This window comes from Hemiscyllium ocellatum, chromosome 17 (assembly GCF_020745735.1).
Source record: "Hemiscyllium ocellatum isolate sHemOce1 chromosome 17, sHemOce1.pat.X.cur, whole genome shotgun sequence".
NCBI lineage: Eukaryota > Metazoa > Chordata > Chondrichthyes > Orectolobiformes > Hemiscylliidae > Hemiscyllium > Hemiscyllium ocellatum.
In genome coordinates, this window is record NC_083417.1 from 15,877,409 (window position 1) to 15,896,791 (window position 19,383).

Consider the following 19,383-nt stretch of genomic DNA (forward strand, 5'->3'; position numbering starts at 1 on the left):
GTGACTCTAGAGGGCTGGTTGGTGACAGTGGGGCATGCATAGTGAAGAAGCAACAATTGAGGAGACTTGCTGCCCATATAGTGCAGGGGAGAGGTGCTGGGGTAGCTCTGCTTTGCCAGCTCCACTCACAGTTCGTCTTCCCTGGCCCCATCAAATCCTGCCTGGTGACCTCAGTGGCACATTCACACAGTCACTTCCTGGGCCACAGAATAGATGTAGAGAATATCACTTGCACAGCAACACATAAGGGCTAGTAGTACATCCATTCAGCCCCTCATGCCTGCACCATAATTTAATATGAACAAAGCTGATCTAATCTAATTCATCTCCACATTCCTGCCCATAACCAGGAATGAATCAAATTTCTGTCTAGCTTGCAACATGCTCAACGGAGAAAATTTGTAGCTGTAGGTTTGCTCACTGAGCTGAAAGGTTCATTTTCAAACGTTTTGTCACCATACTAGGTAACATCATCAGTGTGCCTCTGAATGAAACTGCATCCAGAACCTCAACATGACCTCCAAATCTTCTCAAAACTTGGAGTAAATTTGTATTTATTTCATTTTGTGTAATGTCCAATTTGAAATGTTTTGCAATGTTCTTTTAGACAGAACAGAAAATGCGAGAAATGTTCAGCAGGTCAGGCAGCAGCTGTGCAAAAGGTCCGAGTGCAGAAACAGGTGCTGCTGAGTATTTTTGTTGTAGTTTTGGTTTCAGAGTTCCAGCATTTCAGTCTGGATAACTTGGAATGTGGTCATGATTTGGAGATGCCAGTGTTGGACAGGGGTGTACAAAGTTAAAAATCACACAGCACCAGGTTATAGTCCAACAGGTTTAATTGGCAGCACACTAGCTTTCGGAGCGACATTCCTTCATCAGGTGGTAGTGGAGGGCTCAATCCTAACACACAGAATTTAATGCAAACATTTACAGTGTGATGTAACTGAAATTATACATTGAAAAATTGATTGTTCAGCCTTTCATCTGTTAGAATACAGTGATAGTTTCAGTTCTTTCATGTGTAAATGAAAAAACCATTTTTTTAAACAGTTGCATTCTTGGGTTAGCTGTTAACAATAGTGATAGCTAGACAATATGTTGAAGATGTTGGTCCCCAGTGTTCTCTGTCTATGCCATGATGTTTAGATTGATTCTAATCTAAAAAGTGAGGTAACGGAGTTTTACATAAATTCATGCAGTTTCAATTCTGAGCTCAAGAACTTCATGACCATTATTAACAGCTAACCCGAGAATGCAACTTTTTTAAAAAAAGTTTTTGTCATTTACACATGAAAGAAGTGAAACTATCACTGTATTCTAACAGATGAAATCAATTTTTCAATGTATAATTTCAGTTACATCACACTTTAAATTTTTGCTATAAATTCTGTGTGTTGGGATTGAGCCCTCCACTACCACCTGATGAAGGAGCGTCGCTCCAAAAGCTAGTGTGCTTCCAATTAAACCTGTTGGACTATAACCTGGTGTTTGATTTTTAAATTGGTGTGTGGTAACTTCATAAGCAAGGGACTGCACTACCTCCTCGCCAGGCTGGGTGGCGGTGTCCGTGGAGCTTCTGGTCAGGTGGGTGTGGGGGAGGAGGGCGTGACTAAAAGTCGGAACCGGGACTGCAGGGGCGTGACCTACTGTGAAGGTGCGGAGCGATAAGGCAGAGGGGCGGTGCGGTGAAGGGGCGGTGCGAAATGTGGGGCGGGACGGTGACCGGATGAGGCTACGAAGGGGCGTGGCGTAGCGTTGAAGGGGCGGGGGCAGTGACGTGTTGGGCGGGGCGGGACGTTGAGGAGAAGGGGCGATGGTGTGGCTGGGCGGGGCGTTGCATTGGAGGGGCGGGGCGATGATGTACCGGAGCGGCGAGTTGATGGGCGGGGTCTGAGGCAGTGGGGAGGGATCAGGCCGTGCGCCGGCATGGAAGGGCGGGGTCAGCTGTCGGTGTCCGCTGATTGGCTGATTTTGAATAAGGGTTGGTTTTGGCGGGGCGTTCGGGTGGCGGTTGGAATCGGAGATTGAGGTAAAGTGCGGAGACTCGGGGGGGGGGTATTCCCGTCGTCAGGCTCGGTAACTGAAGCAATGTGGGAAAGGGAAGGGGGGGTGATCGAATGAGTCTTGATCCCCCTACCCGCTGTCTCCCACTCCGTTTCCCCGTCCCTTCAGGCCGCTCGGTCCATTCTTTGAGGAGTGATCGGTCCTGGCGCGGCTGTATCCTGTTCAGGGCGGAACATAATATTGTCTGTGGTTAAAGGAATGGGTAAACATCTAGACAATGTGTGAAATATATGCAATTGTCCACTCTAGCACTAAGAATGTAAAAACGGCTGCTTTTAAATAGTGAGTTTGTGTAAAAGCTTTGAGGTGTTTTAGTCAATGAGCGCAAAAAGATTAATGAAACAGCTACACAAGTAATTAGGAAAGCTGTCAGAATATTATCAATAATTGCCAGGAGAATTGGGTGCAAAGATGTAGGGAGGTAATACTTCAGTTATATCTGGCACATGGTGAGGCTGCATCTGAAGTGCTATGTACTTGATTTCTCACCTCATTTAAGGGCGGATGCAAATAGGTTGGAGGCAGTTCAAAGAATGTTTACTAGTTGGTACCTGGAAATGGGAAGGTTTTATGGGAGAATGTTAGACTGACTAATCCTATACCTTCTTCGAGAGGTTAGAAGAGTGAGGTAGGTTTGACTGAAAAATACAAAGTATTGAGTAGTCTGTACAGGGTGGTTGTCAAAATTATGGGGGTTGCTTGTTTACCACACATTCATTCACTTTTCTTGGAGGGTTGTGTGGTTTGATGAGGGCAGAGGGTAGCTGTGATGTATATGGACCTCAGTAAAGTGTTTGATAAGGTTCCCATGGAAGACTCATCAGCAAGGTTAGATCTCATGGAATACAGGGAGAACTAGCCATTTGGATACAGAACTGGCTCAAAGGTAGAAGACAGCGGGTGTATTTCAGACTGGAAGCCTGTGACCAGTGGAGTGCCACAAGGATCGGTGCTGGGTCCACTACGTTTTCTTCATTTATATAAATGATTTGGATGTGAGTATAAGAGGTACAGTTAGTAAGTTTGCAGATGACACCAAAATTGGAGGTGTGTGGACAGAGAAGAAGATTATCTCAGATTACAATGGGATCTTGATCAGATGGGCCAATGGGCTGAGAAGTGGCAGATGGAGTTTAATTTAGATAAATGTGAGGTGCTGCATTTTGGGAAAGCAAATCTTAGCAGAACTTATACATGTAATGTTAAGGTCCTAAGGAGTGTTGCTGAACAAAGACCTTGGATTTTGCACCTGCTCCATTGCTGCACAACTAATGGCCTAGCTCTTCATTTTAAGGTGATAGGTATGATCTACTTGCAACCTTCATTCTACCATTCTAGTCTTGTGATAAAATTATAATAGATCTGTTGATTAATCATGGCAATCGATCTCTCTCAGTTAATCTACAACAAACCCAATGAATAGCATGAGAAAATCGCATAGTGGAATGCATTGTTCATGATATTTCTGAACATCTTGTGCCAGTGTCTCAATTACTCCTTAAACCTGACATCAGTGGTAGGCAAGTTGTTGGAGGGAATCGTGAGGGACAGGATTTACATGTATTTGGGAAAGCAAGGACTGATTAGGGGTAGTCGACATGGCTTTGTGTGTGGAAAATCATGTCTCACAAACTCTATTGAGTTTTTTTTTTTGAAGAAGTAACAAAGAGCATTGATGAAGACAGAGCAGTGGACGTCATCTATATGAACTTCAGAAAGGCATTTGACAAGGTTCCGCTTGGTAAATTGGTTAACAAGGTTGATCACATGGAATACAGGGAGAACTATCCATTTGGATACAGAACTGGCTCGAGGGTAGAAGACAGAATGGTGGTGGAGGGTTGCTTTTCAGACTGGAGATCTTTGACCAGCAGGGTGCCACAAGGATTGGTGCTGGGTCCACTTATTTTTGTTGTTTATATAAATGATGTGGATGTGAACATAAGTTAATAATAAGTTGGCAGATGACACCAAAATTGGAGGTGTAGTGGACAGCCAAGAAAGTTACCTCAGGGTTCTGTGGGATCTTGATCAGATGGGCCAAGGAATGCAGATGGAGTTTAATTTAGATAAATGTGAGGTGCTAAATTTTGGAAAGGCAAATCACAGCACGCCTTGTATACTTAATGGTAAGGTTCTGGGGAGTATTTCTGAACAAAGACCTTGAAGTGTCGGGTCATGGTTGCTTGAAAATAGAGTTGCAGGTGGATAGGATGATGAAGAAGGCATTTCTATGCTTGCTATTATTGGTCAGTGCGTTGAGTATAGGAGTTGAGGTCATGTAGCAGCTGTACAGGACATTGGTTAGGCCACTATTGAGACCAGATTAGAGTGGTGCTGGAAAAGCACAGCAAGTCAGGCAGCATCCGCGGAGCAGGAAAATCGACATTTTGGCAAAAGCCTTTTCCTGGTCCTTGGATGCAGCTTGATTTGCTGTACTTTTCCAGCACCACTCTAATCTGGACTCTCATCTCCAGAATCTACTGTATTCACTTTCACCACTATTGAGACCAGTTCTGGTTTCCCTGTTATAGATTGAATGTTGTGAAACTTGAAAAGGTTCTTAAAAGATTTACAAGGATGTTGCCAGATTTAGAGGGTTTGAGCTACAGTGAGAAACTACATCGGAGGCTGAGGTGTGACTTTAGAGTTTTATAAAATCATGAGGGAGACAGGATGAATAGACAAGGTCTTTTTCCTGCGTTGGAGGAGTCCAAGTCTAGAGGGCAATATGTTTAAGATGAGAGGGGAAAAATTTAAAATTGACCTAAAGGGCAACCTTTTCAAGCGGAGGATGGTGCGGGTATGGAATGAGTTCTCCGAGAAAGAGAGGCTGGATGGGTATGTGAATAAGAGAGGTTTAGAGGAATATGGGCCAAATGTTGGCAAATGGGACAAGATTTATTTAGGACACCTGGTCAGCCTGGACGAGTTGGACTGAAAGGTCTGTTTCTGTGCTATGTATCTCTCTGACTCTGGTGGTGGTGGTAGCTGATCACCTGCTTCAATGTCATCATCCTATACTGTATCCAAATGCCTGGATGCCATCAGACTCCCGAAATATCTGCTTTGTTTCATGAATGAGCTTCACGTTCCTATAGGATGGACGATTCCAAAGCCTTTTCATCCTCTAGAAGAAGACATTATTCCTCACCTCCGTCTTGATTGGCCAAGCCCTTATTCTGAGATTAATGAGAGAGGTCACTGAAACAAGTATCATCTTACTGCAGAAATTATTCATCCTTGTGCTTTCCCCTCCTAGCCACATGAACAGTCTTTTGCATTGCATTTCTTGAAGCTGTGCTCCACTCCTAGCTCGCACTAAACCTGAGTTTGGTCCTAAGCGCACTCTCATTTTTACAGATTCCCTGCAAAGTTTCTACAGATTTACAGACACCAATTTAAGGAGTACTGATGTAGAGAAAATGATAGCTGATTAGTGCATAGTAAGCTCCTTCAATAGTGTGATTATCTGCTTTTAATGTTGATTGTTGAGCATTGTCCAGTACACTGAAAGAACTGCTGTGCTTCTCCTTGAATAACACCATGGGACCTCTTGTGGCGAGCTGAAATGTCTGTTTAAACTCTTAACTAAAAGATGGTAGCTCAGACTGTGCAGCACTCTTTCAATATTGTCTTGATGTGATATCCTAAGTTTGAATGCTAGGACTCCATTCAGGTTTGGGACACAATCATCTACCTTGAGAAAGAGTATTAAAATTGAGCCACAGCTGACCTTTTGAGGCTTGTTCAATTCTGCACCCAGTTCAATGCATTTCAGTAGATTTTTGTGTGTTATAAGGTGCCTGGAAATGGATGCAACAGAATACCTGATTAAAGTGCTGTCAAGGTTTCGAATAAGTGACTTCCCCAAGTTACTGAAATCCTGGGATTTTCTGTCTGCAAGTCAACTTCAGGAAATAAACTTCAAGGAGTATACACGAAAAGACCTAATTTTGGAGATAGCTGCACTCTGTGAGGTGATGTACAATCTTATGTAACAGTTGATAGGCGACTGAGTTTCCTTCTTATAGAAATCCTTAATAGCCTCTTCAAGAAACAATACTTTATTGGCAGCAAATAAATTTCAATTCTTTAGCTCCACCACTTTTATAAATATTTAAATGTGCTATTTCCTTTCTAAGGAAGCACTAGCATATTTTATGGTGACGTGGTGTTGCATGCTGACTGGTTTGGAGAATAAAAAATAATTGAATATGTTTTTCAGGTTTTTTTTTTAAAGCAATGCCAACAATTTTTAAAAATTTATTCTAGGGCAATGGAGTAACCCTAAATCAGATAGCAGAATTGGATACGATTTGTAAGTATTAATTAAGTTTGCATTACAGTTTAGACATGTCATGTTTTGTAAACAATTTACAATCAAACTTTTACTATCAAGTCTAACACTTCCATCAGGCCTTTTGTTATTAAAACATTAGAATTTGCTATTTCTAGTTTGTACAGCTGCTTTCTGCCAATATTTTTGCATTCTCTTGAAGTACTATCAGAACAAATATTTGTTATCTGAACATTTAAATGCAAAGATGCTTAACTTGTGTTTTATTTTCTGTATACACACGCAGATTATTGTACATACCCTCAGAAGAAAAGATGGAGTTCCTACCAAATGTTTGGGTCAAAAGGTGTGTATAACCTTCTATAATTCCATGCGCATTTCTTTGGGCAGCATTTAGTAGCTGCTTTGCAATCAACTGCAACATGTTTCATCGTTTCATGTTTTATTTTCAGGTGGTGAGAAAGCAACTTTATTTGATTTTGGACACTTCAAAAAAACATTTGAAAGAAATCTCAAAATGCTCATTAGAAAAGTAAGTCACACTACTTGCCAAACTGCCTTTTAGTTCTTATTCGCTCAGCCAGAACACACATTTTTGTTTTGCCATTCCAAGTGCAGTGATAAAGTACTGTAGACTGGATTTTCCAGTCACTGAGCAAAGCAGTCCTTATGTTCGTGTGGAAGTTTCAAGCCCTTTTGGAAGAGTGCTTGGCTACAGTGATGATTCTTTTCAATTTAATGGTGTACATTAAACCGTTAAATAAAATTTCAATACAAGAGATCAGTACTGAAAATCTGTTGCTGGAAAAGCACAGTAGGTCAGGCAGCATCCAAGGAGCAGGAGACTCGACGTTTCCGGCATGAGCCCTTCTTCAGATGGGGTTTCAACAACATGTTTTGACTCAGATGAGCATTCCCAACTAAACCAAGGCATTGCATGATAATATAACCCGTACACGTTAAAACTGGTGTACAATGGTTGAGGTGCATAAATATTAGAGATTGTAAAATTCTAAAAATAAAACATTGAGGTACATAGGTTGGTCCATGTATAAAAGAAAATCTGGAGTTCATAGCTTTGTTGGATTTACTGTGTAATTGCAGCATTTCCTTCTTAAATATGTTAACTGAATTTATCAAACTTGTAGATTAGATTAGATTACTTAGTGTGGAAACAGGCCCTTCGGCCCAACAAGTCCACACATCTTTGGACTGTGGGAGGAAACCCACACAGACACGGGGAGAACTGTCTACTGTTCTGAATTATTTGCAGATGAACTAAGTAACTTAAAACAGTGGAAGAAGTGACTAATTTAGTGAAGTTATAGAGTTGTTAAACCATCACTTTATTTTTGCCATCTGTCTACTTTCGTATAGTCTAACTCCAAGTTATTTGTTTATAACCATTTTCAATTAAATCATGTTACCTGACTTCCTGCAGATTGTTGTTTTTAAAAGAATTACTTGTATAGTAATACTTAGATGGCTCTGTTGCTGATTGTAATTTCAGATTCCAATTTACTTTTCTTTCATAGGTCATGGTCAACTTTTTGGAACATGGGGAAGCAGTTTGGATCCGAATTGCATGGGGCAAACATCACTCCCCTCCTAACCAGCAACGGGCTGCCTATGCAGTGTACTACCCACATACCCCTTATGTTTTCATGGCTAATATTGTTGCACAGTACAGGGTGTATCTTTCTCAGGTAAAACAGCTTCACTTGGATATTACCTATAATCAGGATTATGTAGCATGGAAGACTGTTTCCATTTCGCCCTCCTTCTCAAAATAATATTTAAACTTAGCATATCTCTCAAATGTACAAAAGCAAAAAAATTGCAGATTCTGGGTTTTTGAAATTAAATACAAAGTGCTGGGTGTTATTAGCAGGTTAGGAAATATCTGTCGAGAAAGGAGCACTAATGTTTCCAAGTCAATGGTTTTGCAGAGAAATGCAAAAACAAATTGAACTGAAAGTACAGCCTTTCTCAAATTGTGGGCTGACTCTGGGTATTGGTTTCCTTGTTAGGTGGAATTAGGTATGAGATCTGTGAGTACTGTCACTCTTGGGATTGCAAGTTAACATTCTGATGGATATTTGAAAGGAATATAGACTTGTTCGTACAGAAATTGTTAATTTGCATGTTATTTTAGTTGTATACCATGAAAACAAAACATGCACTCCATGTTAACTTCCAAAGGCCTCAAGGCCCTTGACTGAAAAACTCTTGACTATGAACTTTTAGGTTACTTTCCTTTGGAGTTGAAGCAGCTCTAGGTATTTAGAAATAAAAAAAATCTTTTCAATGAACTAAACTCTGATCATCTTGCCATGTAACATTGGCAGGAATTTGGCTAGATTGCAGGAACAGTTTGAGTTTGCCACCCCTTGCTTAGAATTCGGTGCATATTACTGGAAGTTTCAAGTACCAGTCCTTTCCTAATTTGACTGATTTGTTTTTCAGGCACTGGTTGTTGCTACCGAGCATAACATGCTCAAAGAATTGGATCTACGAGGACGTTGTTTGGACTCCCTTCGAGACATTACTCTTAAAAGATTTAATCCGGTAATATAAAGTGTTTTCTCCCCTCCAATATTTGCTACAAACTACAATGGAGTTCTTGACACAGAGTTGGGTTGATTTCTTGAAAAGTTTTAATCTCCCCCACCCCATCCCCAGTTCTCCAATGCAAATCAGGCATTGCCTGGATAGTCACGGGTTGAGCCTTTGTTTTAATTTGCTCTTGAATGATAATTTCCAAGACTAGAGGATGTCGGGTCTTAGAATCACAGTTTGACAGACCCATTGCCTACATAAAATACTGCCTGTGCTCTTTACTGTCTACATGAATAGAGTCTTAATGACGTTTGTCTGTCTTTTCCACTCATCACTGAGTCCTGGGTTATCCAGCCCACTTCTTGAAAGATCCATCTCTTGCTTTGAAGAATTATTTTCAATACACAGTTCATTGGTTAAAGCTTTTTTGTCACCTCTGCCATCAATGATTTGTTGTAAGTGTTTTCTTTTCATTTATATGGGAACCTTAGGAAGGTTTGCTTTGTTAAACTCGCGATGTAAATAAAGTTGCACTTGTGTTGACATTATACTTTTTTTCTTTTAATTTCAGGCACTTTCTATGCACCACAGGAAAGCACTCCAACAGATAAATACCAATCAGGAATCTGGTACTAATTCATTATTTTCATGCATTACAATCTTCCCGTATTCTGACAGGGGTTGGATGATTTATAGAACTCTAATGATAACATGCTCGGTTGGAGAAATGCCTTGCGCAAAATTATAAAAGGTGTATTTACTTGGGCAAGGAAGAAGTGTGTGTTGTTTCTGTGTTGGTGCATGTAACCTCCTTCCTGATTGCAGGAAGTGCTATGATTTTATTGTGGTAAACCTTTTCTTTTTGGATGCTGGCAGAGGAGGAATGCCAAATGATCTTGGCCTGTTTCTTGACAATGTTGGAAATTATAAACTGAAATCAGAAACGGTATTAAGTATTTAATTATTTTGTTAAGCTTGGACTTTTGGTTTGTTTTGTATATTGCCTGTGCATTACAGTAATATTTGAGAAAAATATTTTCAACCAATCTGAACAGACACCATCATGGCATACCTTTGGGCCAGATGGGACTTGAACTCAAACTTCTGGCCCAGAGATGAAGACTGCCTTATACAAAAATGGAATGTTACATATTTATCTACACTAATAATAGTTTGACTGTGGTGGCTTTCTTTTATTCAAATGTTGTAGTAACCTATATATTGGAGAGCAGTTATCTTGCAGAGGGCTCTCCTGTTGACTTTTAATCCAAATATCTTTTGCAAGAATAAATTGAAACTTTTAACTAATCTGCTTGTTTTTCTGATTCAAACAGAATAGATGTTACCTTGCTGGGCAATAGAAATTATTTAATTGGTCCTTAACTAGACAGGTTGCTCTGACATTTTCTACTCTTTTTTTTCTCCTTCTACCCTCTAAGTACAAGATCAGAGGATCATCATAGAAAATCTGAGAGAGAAGGAAGATGCCAAAAGATTAACATTTGCAACTTTTGGTGAAGGATCGCTCCCAAAACTGGAGGAGGTTCATTACAGAGTGTGTACTGAGTACTGTTTCTCTAATTTGATGCAACTGATTGAAGATCACAGCATATGTTAGGCCATTTCTCTTCCTCACAGGGAAGCCAAATAATCTCTTCTGGGTATGTAGACTGGGACTTCCAGGTTCAGGTTTTTTTTTAGCAGTTCCAGTTCAGCACTATACTATCTGGTCCAAACTTTTTTGGGTCAAGCTGCATTCTGCAGTCTTGAATAAATAATTTAACTGACATTTAATGCAGGGCACTTATTGACACATGATCTTTTTTCAAATGAGGCATATGCACTGAGGTTCTGTTCACCTAAATGAAAGCAAAATACTGCAGGTGCTTAAAATCTGAAATCAAGATGGAAAAAATTCAGCAGGTCTGGCTGTCTCTCTAAATAAAGGAGCTAAATTAACTGACCTATTGAGAAAGTCTATAGCCTTAAAACTTGTTCTTAAACTAAACTAAATGCTATACTGAATTATAGAACACATTTGCTGCACACTAGAAAATAAGCCAACAGGCAAGGTTGGAGGTGTCAGGCCACATAAAGGGGGAACCCAGGATATGCAGAAGATAAAAATATCTGTTCTCATCAAGTGATAACAGGATGCTGTAAGGCAATTAAGAATATTTGCCTTAACATCAATGAATTTGTGTAAACAGGAGACCGAGTGATAATATTCACAGCTGTTCCCTTGTGAAATTAATGACAGTGTTTGATCATCTTGTAAGCATGTCAAAAGCCATGGAATTAACGGTCAGGTACTGTCAATTATAATGGATTCTTATTACCCTTGCAAGCTAGGCAGATACAGAGAGGAAAAACATTTTTCTGTTACTGTCCCTAACTTGAGAGTTAGAGAGACCACTTTAGTGCTGAGATTGCCAAAGCCAGTAGAAAATTAACTCTTTGTGCTTACTTGCTATGGATTGAATGTTTTGAATTTAATTGCATTTTGGGGCTTTATGATGATTTTGAGTAGCCATTGCTGATTGTGAAAAGCAAACTCTGTAAAAGGTAATATTGATGAAGCTTTAAATTACTTACTGTTCTTACAGGCCATAACTGCCCCACTGTCAACTCTAACTAGTCAGATCTTATGTCTTATTTGAATCACAACCCTGAAAAGAAAGCATGTTTAATTCAAGACTAATGAATCATTTAAAATACAATCTTATGGTAATGTTTCACCCTCGGGTACAGAATGATTCTATGCTTAAGATAAAAAGCAATAGTCTGCTCCTAGCTTAAAAATTATTCTAAACCAAACATTGAAGAATTCTGACACAATCTGTCAGGAAGCCATTTTATGGTCCAAGTTTGCCCTCCTCGTTAAGAAGCTATTTTATAAAACAATGATATCGATCATGCAAGCTGTCCAAGGTTACCTTATGACCTCTCCCGCTTAGTTTAGACTGGTACTTCTTTATGATAGGAATTTATCTCGCCCACAAGCGCCTGATTTGGCTGGATTTGTTTTTCCCACCTAATGGATTGCTAAGGGGCTGTGGGAGTGATCAGTTAAGCGTACACAGACCTGTCAATTAACTCCTCTTCCTTATAATTTATTGCCTTTCGGTTGTTATCTGTCTGATTTAGAATATGCAATATTTTTGTAAACGTTTTGTATAGAGGAAGCCTGTTTGTGACAGAAGGAGAGAGTAGCCTGTGAGGGCTCTTCAGGGAAGAGCTGGTATCCTACTGTCCTCAGGTTTTAGAACCTTAGTTAGCCTGGCTTATAAGTATCAGTGTTATGTTGTAACAGTGATGCTATTGGTAAATAAAGGGGAAGACCAAAATTAAACTAAACTGTCAGTAAGAGGTATTTTATTCCAAACGACCAAACAGTATGATCTCCAGGACTAACCAAGAGAGGCTTACAAGTTAAGTCCATTAGGGATTCCCTGGGCTGTCTCAAATCTGCAGTTTAACACTATCGTTACCTTATTTTTATCTCCTTTTCTTTTTGGATAAGCGTGTTACATTTGCAATTTTCTAAACTTCTGACACTTCTAGAACCTGAGGATTCTTGAAATATTACTACTTTGAATCCACCATCTGTGCAGCTACTTCCTTAAATTTTGCAGGATGCATGCCACCAGATCCAGTGGATTTGTGTGTTTCACATCAGTTTCCATAGCATTTTTTCTCGGATGATATTGTTTTTACTTTCTCCCTCTCCTTTAGCCCCTCTAATTATTTAATATGTCTGGAGTGCTATGGTATCTTGTACCATGAAGACTAATGTATAGTGTTTATTCAACTCCTCTACCATTTTCCACATCGCTATTGTGATTTCACCAGTCTCATTCTCTGAAGAGCCTTTGTTCACTTTGGCCTTTGTTTCTTTTTTATTCCACAAGGTTAAACAAGCTTGCTTTCTGCCTTGATGTTTCTAGGAAGTTATCCTTTAGTTTAATTAAAGCATATTCCATAGCAGTGAACCATCACAGCCAGCTGTGTCTGTATTTGCATGTTTAATTAAGGCTGATAATGGCGACAAGGAGTGAGCAATTCTGTGTAATAATTCCCCAATTTTAAAGTCTGATGGAAAATCTTTATAAAAATAAATGTCTTCATATTTCAGTCCGTAAAAGGAGTTTCTAATAAGCTGTTCTACTATTTTTTAATTTGGCAATTGTTGTATCCCCAATTCTAATACCAAATATATTCTATCAGTTACAAACTGTTTTTAAGGATGAACACAACATGGGGCTCTTATCAGACAGAAGAAAACCATTCCGATGTGTGGCAAAGTTTTCCAGTCCAAATATCCTTGAGTCATTGAGAGCACTTCCAGCACTTGGTATGTATGCTGTGTATTAATTTACATTATTTATGTCTTCCTAGTTCTTTTCCTGTCACCCCACTTTTTTTTGAGTATCAAAATTATTATAGTACATGAAGAAATCAGTTCATGTGCACTGGCTGTCTGCACGTTGAGTTTGTTCTATTCTCCTGCCTTTTTCCCCATAGCCCTATACAATATTTCTTTGCACGTAATTAACTCTTGACCTTTTGATGCATCCACTACACTTGAAGGTAGTGCTTTTCAGATCCTGACTACCCGTTTCGTGGAAGTGTTTTTTTCACGTCATATTTATGTTTGTTTTTCAAATTACTGTAAGTCTTTGCCCTTTCTTTCTCAATTTTTTTTACAATTGGGAACAAGTTCTCACAGCCTCTAACCTGAGCCCTACTGATTTTTGAAAACTTTTATCAAATCTCAACTGGGCCTTCTCCCCTTCAAGGAAGATATTCCCAATTTCTTCAATCTATTGTCCAAGCTGAGGTCTTTCAACCCTAGAAATATCCTTCAAAACATCTTCTGTTCTTATCCTGAAGTGTGGCATTCAGAACTATATGCTACTTGTTTTGTAAGGCTGAGGGCGCACTTCCAGGATCTGAATTTCTGGATTGCTTGTGAGAGAAATTGTCTGCTTTTCATGTGTGGCTTTTATTTGAATTTAAATTAATTCACTACTTGAAGGTAATGAGAATCTCAAGATTTTTAAATTGGTAAAATGCTTGCTTGCAGTTTACTCTGTACCTTGTTCAGGTTAAAGGTAACAGAGCTAAAATTTATAGAATAACTTAAGTTCATGTTTGATGGAAGAAATGCAGCGACACTGTGGCTCAGTGATTAACATTACTGCCTCACAGCATCAGTGTCCCAGGTTCGATCCCTGCCTTGGGTAACTGACTGTGTGGAGTTTGCACATTCTCCCCATGTCTGCGTGGGTTTCCTCTGGGTGCTCCAGTTTCCTCCCACAATCCAAAGATGTGCAGGTTAGGTGAATTGGTCATGGTAAATTGCCCATAGTCAGGGGTGAATATGGGGAATGGGTCTGGGTGGGCTACTCTTCAGAGGGTCGGTATGGACTTGTTGGGCCAAAGGGCCTATTTCCATACTGAAGGGAATCTAATCTAATCTATAACCATGACACTTTTTTGTTTCAGGGATTGCTGATGTTCCCATTTCAACCATGTTCAGCAGTATACCAGAAAAGGGAAAGAATTATTTCAAAATAATGGATAAAAGGACGGGTGGACCGAATACATCAGGCCCTTAACTTTATAGTCCAAGGACATTCTGTAAATACTTGTATGTTTCCTGTGGAAAACTCTTGCCTCTTCAATTATGTAATGAAGCTTTAGATTTTCCCCATGTCTATTGACAAATTTTTTGCACAGTGTGAATGTGACATTGTTAATGTTACTTCCTAAAATTAATCTTCACTTTATCAGAAGCAATTCATATAATCCCATCTTTGCAAAGTTTAATAAAAAAAAACATTTGACATAATGTCTCTTGAATAAAATTAGGAACTTTATACATTTCTATGTCATTTTGTTTTATACTTTCTAGGTTCCCATGTACAGGAATGGGGAAATTAAGCAGGACAGTGATGCCCCTGCAGTGTTAGATTTGGTAATGCCAATTGTAGATCCACAAGTGCATAATGGCATTATTTGAGAAATGTGAAAGAATTTGGCATCCTTAGAATCTGACCCTTCAAGGTGCTAAATTGGTGGTTAATAACTTTGATTAAACAACACCCTATGATGTCTTTCTTCCCATCTGTTCCCTACAGTCTACTCCAGGTTCATGTTCTTGCTTTAAAATTGTTACAACTGGTTTTAAATATGTTATTATGTGGGAGGTGTCTTCAGACTAAAATGCCGCTTTACTGAGCAGTCTTGATTTGTAAGAGGTTATACGGTTGTGCCTTTACAGTTTGAAAAAGTTTGTACGTTACCCCATGAAAATTTCCCTTTCAGATACTAGTTTCAAACAAATGTCTCTATGCCATCTGGGCTTGCATTTTTTTAAAGAAAGAAATGCAAGAGGTGTTTTAATTTAGATATTGAGATCATTACTTCTTTGCAACTGTTATAGTTGTACTTCTGTTTTTTTTTTCAAAATGTTCTTCAGTTCCCTGTCTTCTAGCCCTCTTCCTACTGAAACCGTTTTTATTTTGCTGCTTCTACTGTTTGTCTTCATGATTACCAAAAGGTTGCTTACTCTATCTAAGAGTATGACTGACTGATTTCTACCTTACACATGCCTTATGTACTACAACATGTGGAAATTTCAAGTGGTGATTAATATTCCAACCAGCCTAACTGAACAATGTTGCACTCTAAATTTTGGGAGAGTGAATCAAAGCTTCATTTTGGTGAATTTAACCTTTAATTTAAGACCAGGTTAGTGGATTAAATGAGAAAATGGTTCAATGTGGATCTTCCAATTGCACACTGTCAGATTCCTATATCTAAGTGGGTTGTAATCTAATGTTTAATAAATCTCTTTCAAATCTGCAACTGGGAAGAATTGAGAAGCCACTAGGTTTGAGAACATGCTGAATATACTCTTGCAATATTTTGTTGTAGATCTTTTGAAACAAAATCCACTTAATTCTTAGTTGGCAAGAAAGCCAGTTTCCCATAAATGATTTTCTAACCATGTATCAAGTTTGAGTTAGAATGTTAGGTGAGCATTTGGTTAAATCGCTGTTTTATGTATCATTTAGAATTAACTTAATGTAAGACAAATTGCACTCTCATCTGCCAAGTTGCATTTTATGCAAATAATAATTCACTTTTTTTGCCAGGAAAATAATTAGAATTTAGCAGCTTGCTCGATCAAGACTATGTCTCCAGCTAGATGTACAATCAACATGATGATGCTACCAGAAAGGTTATTCTCCTTCCTTTTCCAAGGAAAACATGTCAATAAAGTTTCATTTTGGAGAGTGTCAAGAGTGAGATGATAAACTGGTCCACCTCCACTTCCATTTTTAACCCAGGCTTTGCTTAAAATGTTTTGGTGAGGAAACGTGAGTGCTTTTGTTTAGTTCATATTTACTTGTATTTACCCCATATAGGTTATCATTTCCACTTGGTTGTCCGTGATCTTGCATTGGGTCAATCTTTTCTCTATTTAAAAATATCTCATTACAGCACAAAGACTAATTCAATTCACAAGCTTCTGCATCTGCACAAGCAATGAGCGGCATTTGAGTTTGTAGCTTTCCAGTTGAGTTCTGTAAAGAGACCCCTCCAACTGAAATGATGTGCTGAGCTCTTACATTTCTTGAGCCCAGGTTAACATGGAGCAATAGTTGAAGTTTATGAACATTTGTTCTGCAGCCATTCATTTGAGCTCCACGTATGTTTGAATCAGCAGTAAATGTTGAGCTATTCAGTTTTGAAGTAAAATAGCTGAGCCAGACAGTCCACACATTGCTTTCTGCAGGACATGAATATCAGTAGTGCAAACTCTTCACCAGTTTTCTTTTTCAGATTATTGGGAATGGAAGCTAATTATATTATTCTAACTCAAATTACAACTCTGCACAGATTAGGGACTTGTATCCAGCTTTAAAGGTCCATGTATCTCAATTACTTTGTAAATGTAATTTTTGATAAACTCATTATGAAGATCTAATTGGGCAAATATTACAACAGCCCATAATTAAAGCTTTTCTCCATGCAATCCAAAAGATATTTCAGTACAGTTGACAGTTGGTGGGGATGAATTGATCCAGTCTTGTTGCGAATCTAGCCTTGACTGGGCTCTTTAAAGTATTGTTTGAAAACTATTGACATTCATTTGCACAGTGTAAAGTTGTTTAATAGTTTTATTTATGTAAATGCAATAAATTTTTGTAGTTACTTGGAACTTTGCTTTGTTTTAATGTTTAAAGATCAAGTACTTCTAATCTTTTCTGCAAATTTATAGAATGTGCAGTCTTACTGGCAAGCCGAGCATTTGTTGCTAATAATAACTGCCATTGAATATGATGGGTGGTAAGCTGGTGTTTTGAACATCTCTTCACTACAAACCTTCACAAACTTTGTGAACATCTCTAGTGATTTACATGCAACTTATCTAAGAATGTATGGTCTGTATTTTTATAGCATAATCCAAACTTGCTATATCTGCATGAACTGAAAATGTGTTGCTGGTCAAAGCACAGCAGGCCAGGCAGCATCTCAGGAATAGGGAATTCGACGTTTCGAGCATAAGCCCTTCATCAGGAATTATCATCAGGCTTATGCTCGAAACGTCGAATTCTCTATTCCTGAGATGCTGCCTGGCCTGCTGTGCTTTGACCAGCAACACATTTTCAGCTGTGATCTCCAGCATCTGCAGACCTCATTTTTTACTCGATATATCTGCATGAAATTGACTTTATTATCAATAAGGCTGAAGTTTTTACCAGACATTTAATGCTTATACCAAATTTGTTGTGACAGATGGTATATCTCCCCGTGTCTGCGTGGGTTTCCTCCGGGTGCTCCGGTTTCCTCCCACAGTCACAAAGATGTGCGGGTCAGGTGAATTGGCCACGCTAAATTGCCCGTAGTGTTAGGTAAGGGGTAAATGTAGGGGTATGGGTGGGTTGCGCTTCGGCGGGTCGGTGTGGACTTGTTGGGCTGAAGGGCCTGTTTCCACACTGTAAGTAATCTAATCTAATCTCAATATTATAAAGAGAAAAGACATTTTAAGTACTTGGATGTTGGCAGAGACAATGGATTGGAACCAGGTTTTAATTGATCCCTCTGATTTTAAAAGGGGCGCTGTAACTTCAGGTACAGAAATCTAGCTTCAATTCAGTTGCTTGGGCCAGGTCACTTATTGGGTAAAAAGGTCACTTACTGGTTAACAGCCAGAACATGGGCAAATTCAAAACTGGATTGGAAATGTGAGATTCTCTTCCATTAAAAAAGCAACATTGCAAATTAAGTTTTCAAATCCCTCTAACTAATGCAAAATCTTTTACACCCAAGATGCTAATTAAAATTGATTGTAATACATGATTTAAGTAAATTTGGTGAGGACAATATGCAGAGTGTGGTGAAATGTCAATGCAAGCTTAATAATTTGATCTTTATAAGATAGAACCAGTGATTGACTACCACATGGAGATGAACTTAGATTTCTCCAGTTTCCTCATTTCCCCTCCCCCCACCTTGTCTCAGTCAAATCCTTCGAACTCAGCACCGCCTTCCTAACCTGCAATCTTCTTCCTGACCTCTCTGCCCCACCCCCACTCCGACCTATCACCCTCACCTTGACCTCCTTCCACCTATCGCATTTCCAACGCCCCTCCCCCAAGTCCCTCCTCCTCACCTTTTATCTTAGCCTGTTGGACACACTTTCTTCATTCCTGAAGAAGGGCTTATGCCCGAAACGTCGACTCTCCTGCTCCTTGGATGCTGCCTGACCTGCTGCGCTTTTCCAGCAACACTTTTTCAGCTTTGATCTCTAGCATCTGCAGTCCTCACTTTCTCCTTGACTACCACATTTGAGGTAGATAGTACAGATGCATGCATTCCCTTTAGGGCTAGAAGAGTCAAAGAAGAAATTGTAGGTTCGGCTAATTGGCTCTAATGATTGGTGGAGAGATGAATGTGTGTAGGGCACAAACACAGAATGAATGACATACTTCAGTCCTATATTCTAGTTAGATTTTTTGGCTTTTGCATGAATTGCATACGATTGTCGTGGTTGGGGGTATGTTTTCCGAGCTGGGAAGTTGATTTGCAGATGTTTCGATCCCTGTCTAAGTGACATCTTCAGGGCTTTGGAGCCTCCTATGAAACACTGTTGGACTGTCTTCTGGAATTTATTTGGTTCCATTCCTGCTGCTTCCAGGTGCCAGTCCCAGTTGTTCATTGACCTAGAACCAATATACCAGCCACTACAATGTCCATGATTGAGTGCTATGCTTTGAGAAATTTTCTGCTCTCCTATGTTTAGCTTGTCCTGTGATCATTATGTCATCCTAGTCAAATTTGTGGTCCTTGCCATTTGTGTGTATGGCTACTAGAGACAGGTGGCTAGTTGGTGTTTGTGGATGTGGATTGCTAGTCGTCTGCCTGTTTGCCCTAAATAGTGTTTT

The 19,383-nt window shown here is 39.3% G+C and overlaps 1 protein-coding gene across 5 annotated transcripts; it reads left to right on the plus strand.

Annotated features, from left to right (window-relative positions):
- The first annotated feature begins 1,999 nt into the window (after positions 1 to 1,999).
- On the plus strand, positions 2,000 to 17,156 carry cenpn (centromere protein N). Of its 5 annotated transcripts, XM_060837583.1 has the most exons (12): positions 2,826 to 3,059; positions 5,867 to 6,044; positions 6,340 to 6,385; positions 6,651 to 6,710; positions 6,817 to 6,896; positions 7,900 to 8,070; positions 8,831 to 8,932; positions 9,495 to 9,552; positions 10,363 to 10,478; positions 13,151 to 13,277; positions 14,432 to 14,576; positions 16,087 to 17,156. In XM_060837583.1, the coding sequence occupies exons 1-11, from the start codon at positions 3,049 to 3,051 to the stop codon at positions 14,542 to 14,544; spliced, it is 1,062 nt and encodes a 353-aa protein (XP_060693566.1). In that variant the 5' UTR covers positions 2,826 to 3,048; the 3' UTR covers positions 14,545 to 14,576; positions 16,087 to 17,156. The 5 variants fall into 5 exon arrangements, with proteins under 5 accessions (XP_060693567.1, XP_060693568.1, XP_060693566.1 ...); XM_060837584.1 differs by lacking the exons at positions 2,826 to 3,059; positions 16,087 to 17,156 and adding an exon at positions 2,000 to 2,029 and having other exon boundaries at positions 14,432 to 16,079; XM_060837585.1 differs by lacking the exons at positions 2,826 to 3,059; positions 16,087 to 17,156 and adding an exon at positions 2,317 to 2,346 and having other exon boundaries at positions 14,432 to 16,079.
- Positions 17,157 to 19,383: the final 2,227 nt, after the last annotated feature.

Coding starts and splice junctions, on each gene's coding strand:
- cenpn (XM_060837583.1), top strand. Junction 6,045..6,339: donor AGATAGCTGCACTCTGTGAG/GTGATGTACAAT, acceptor AATTTATTCTAG/GGCAATGGAGTAACCCTAAA. Junction 6,711..6,816: donor CCAAATGTTTGGGTCAAAAG/GTGTGTATAACC, acceptor TTTTATTTTCAG/GTGGTGAGAAAGCAACTTTA.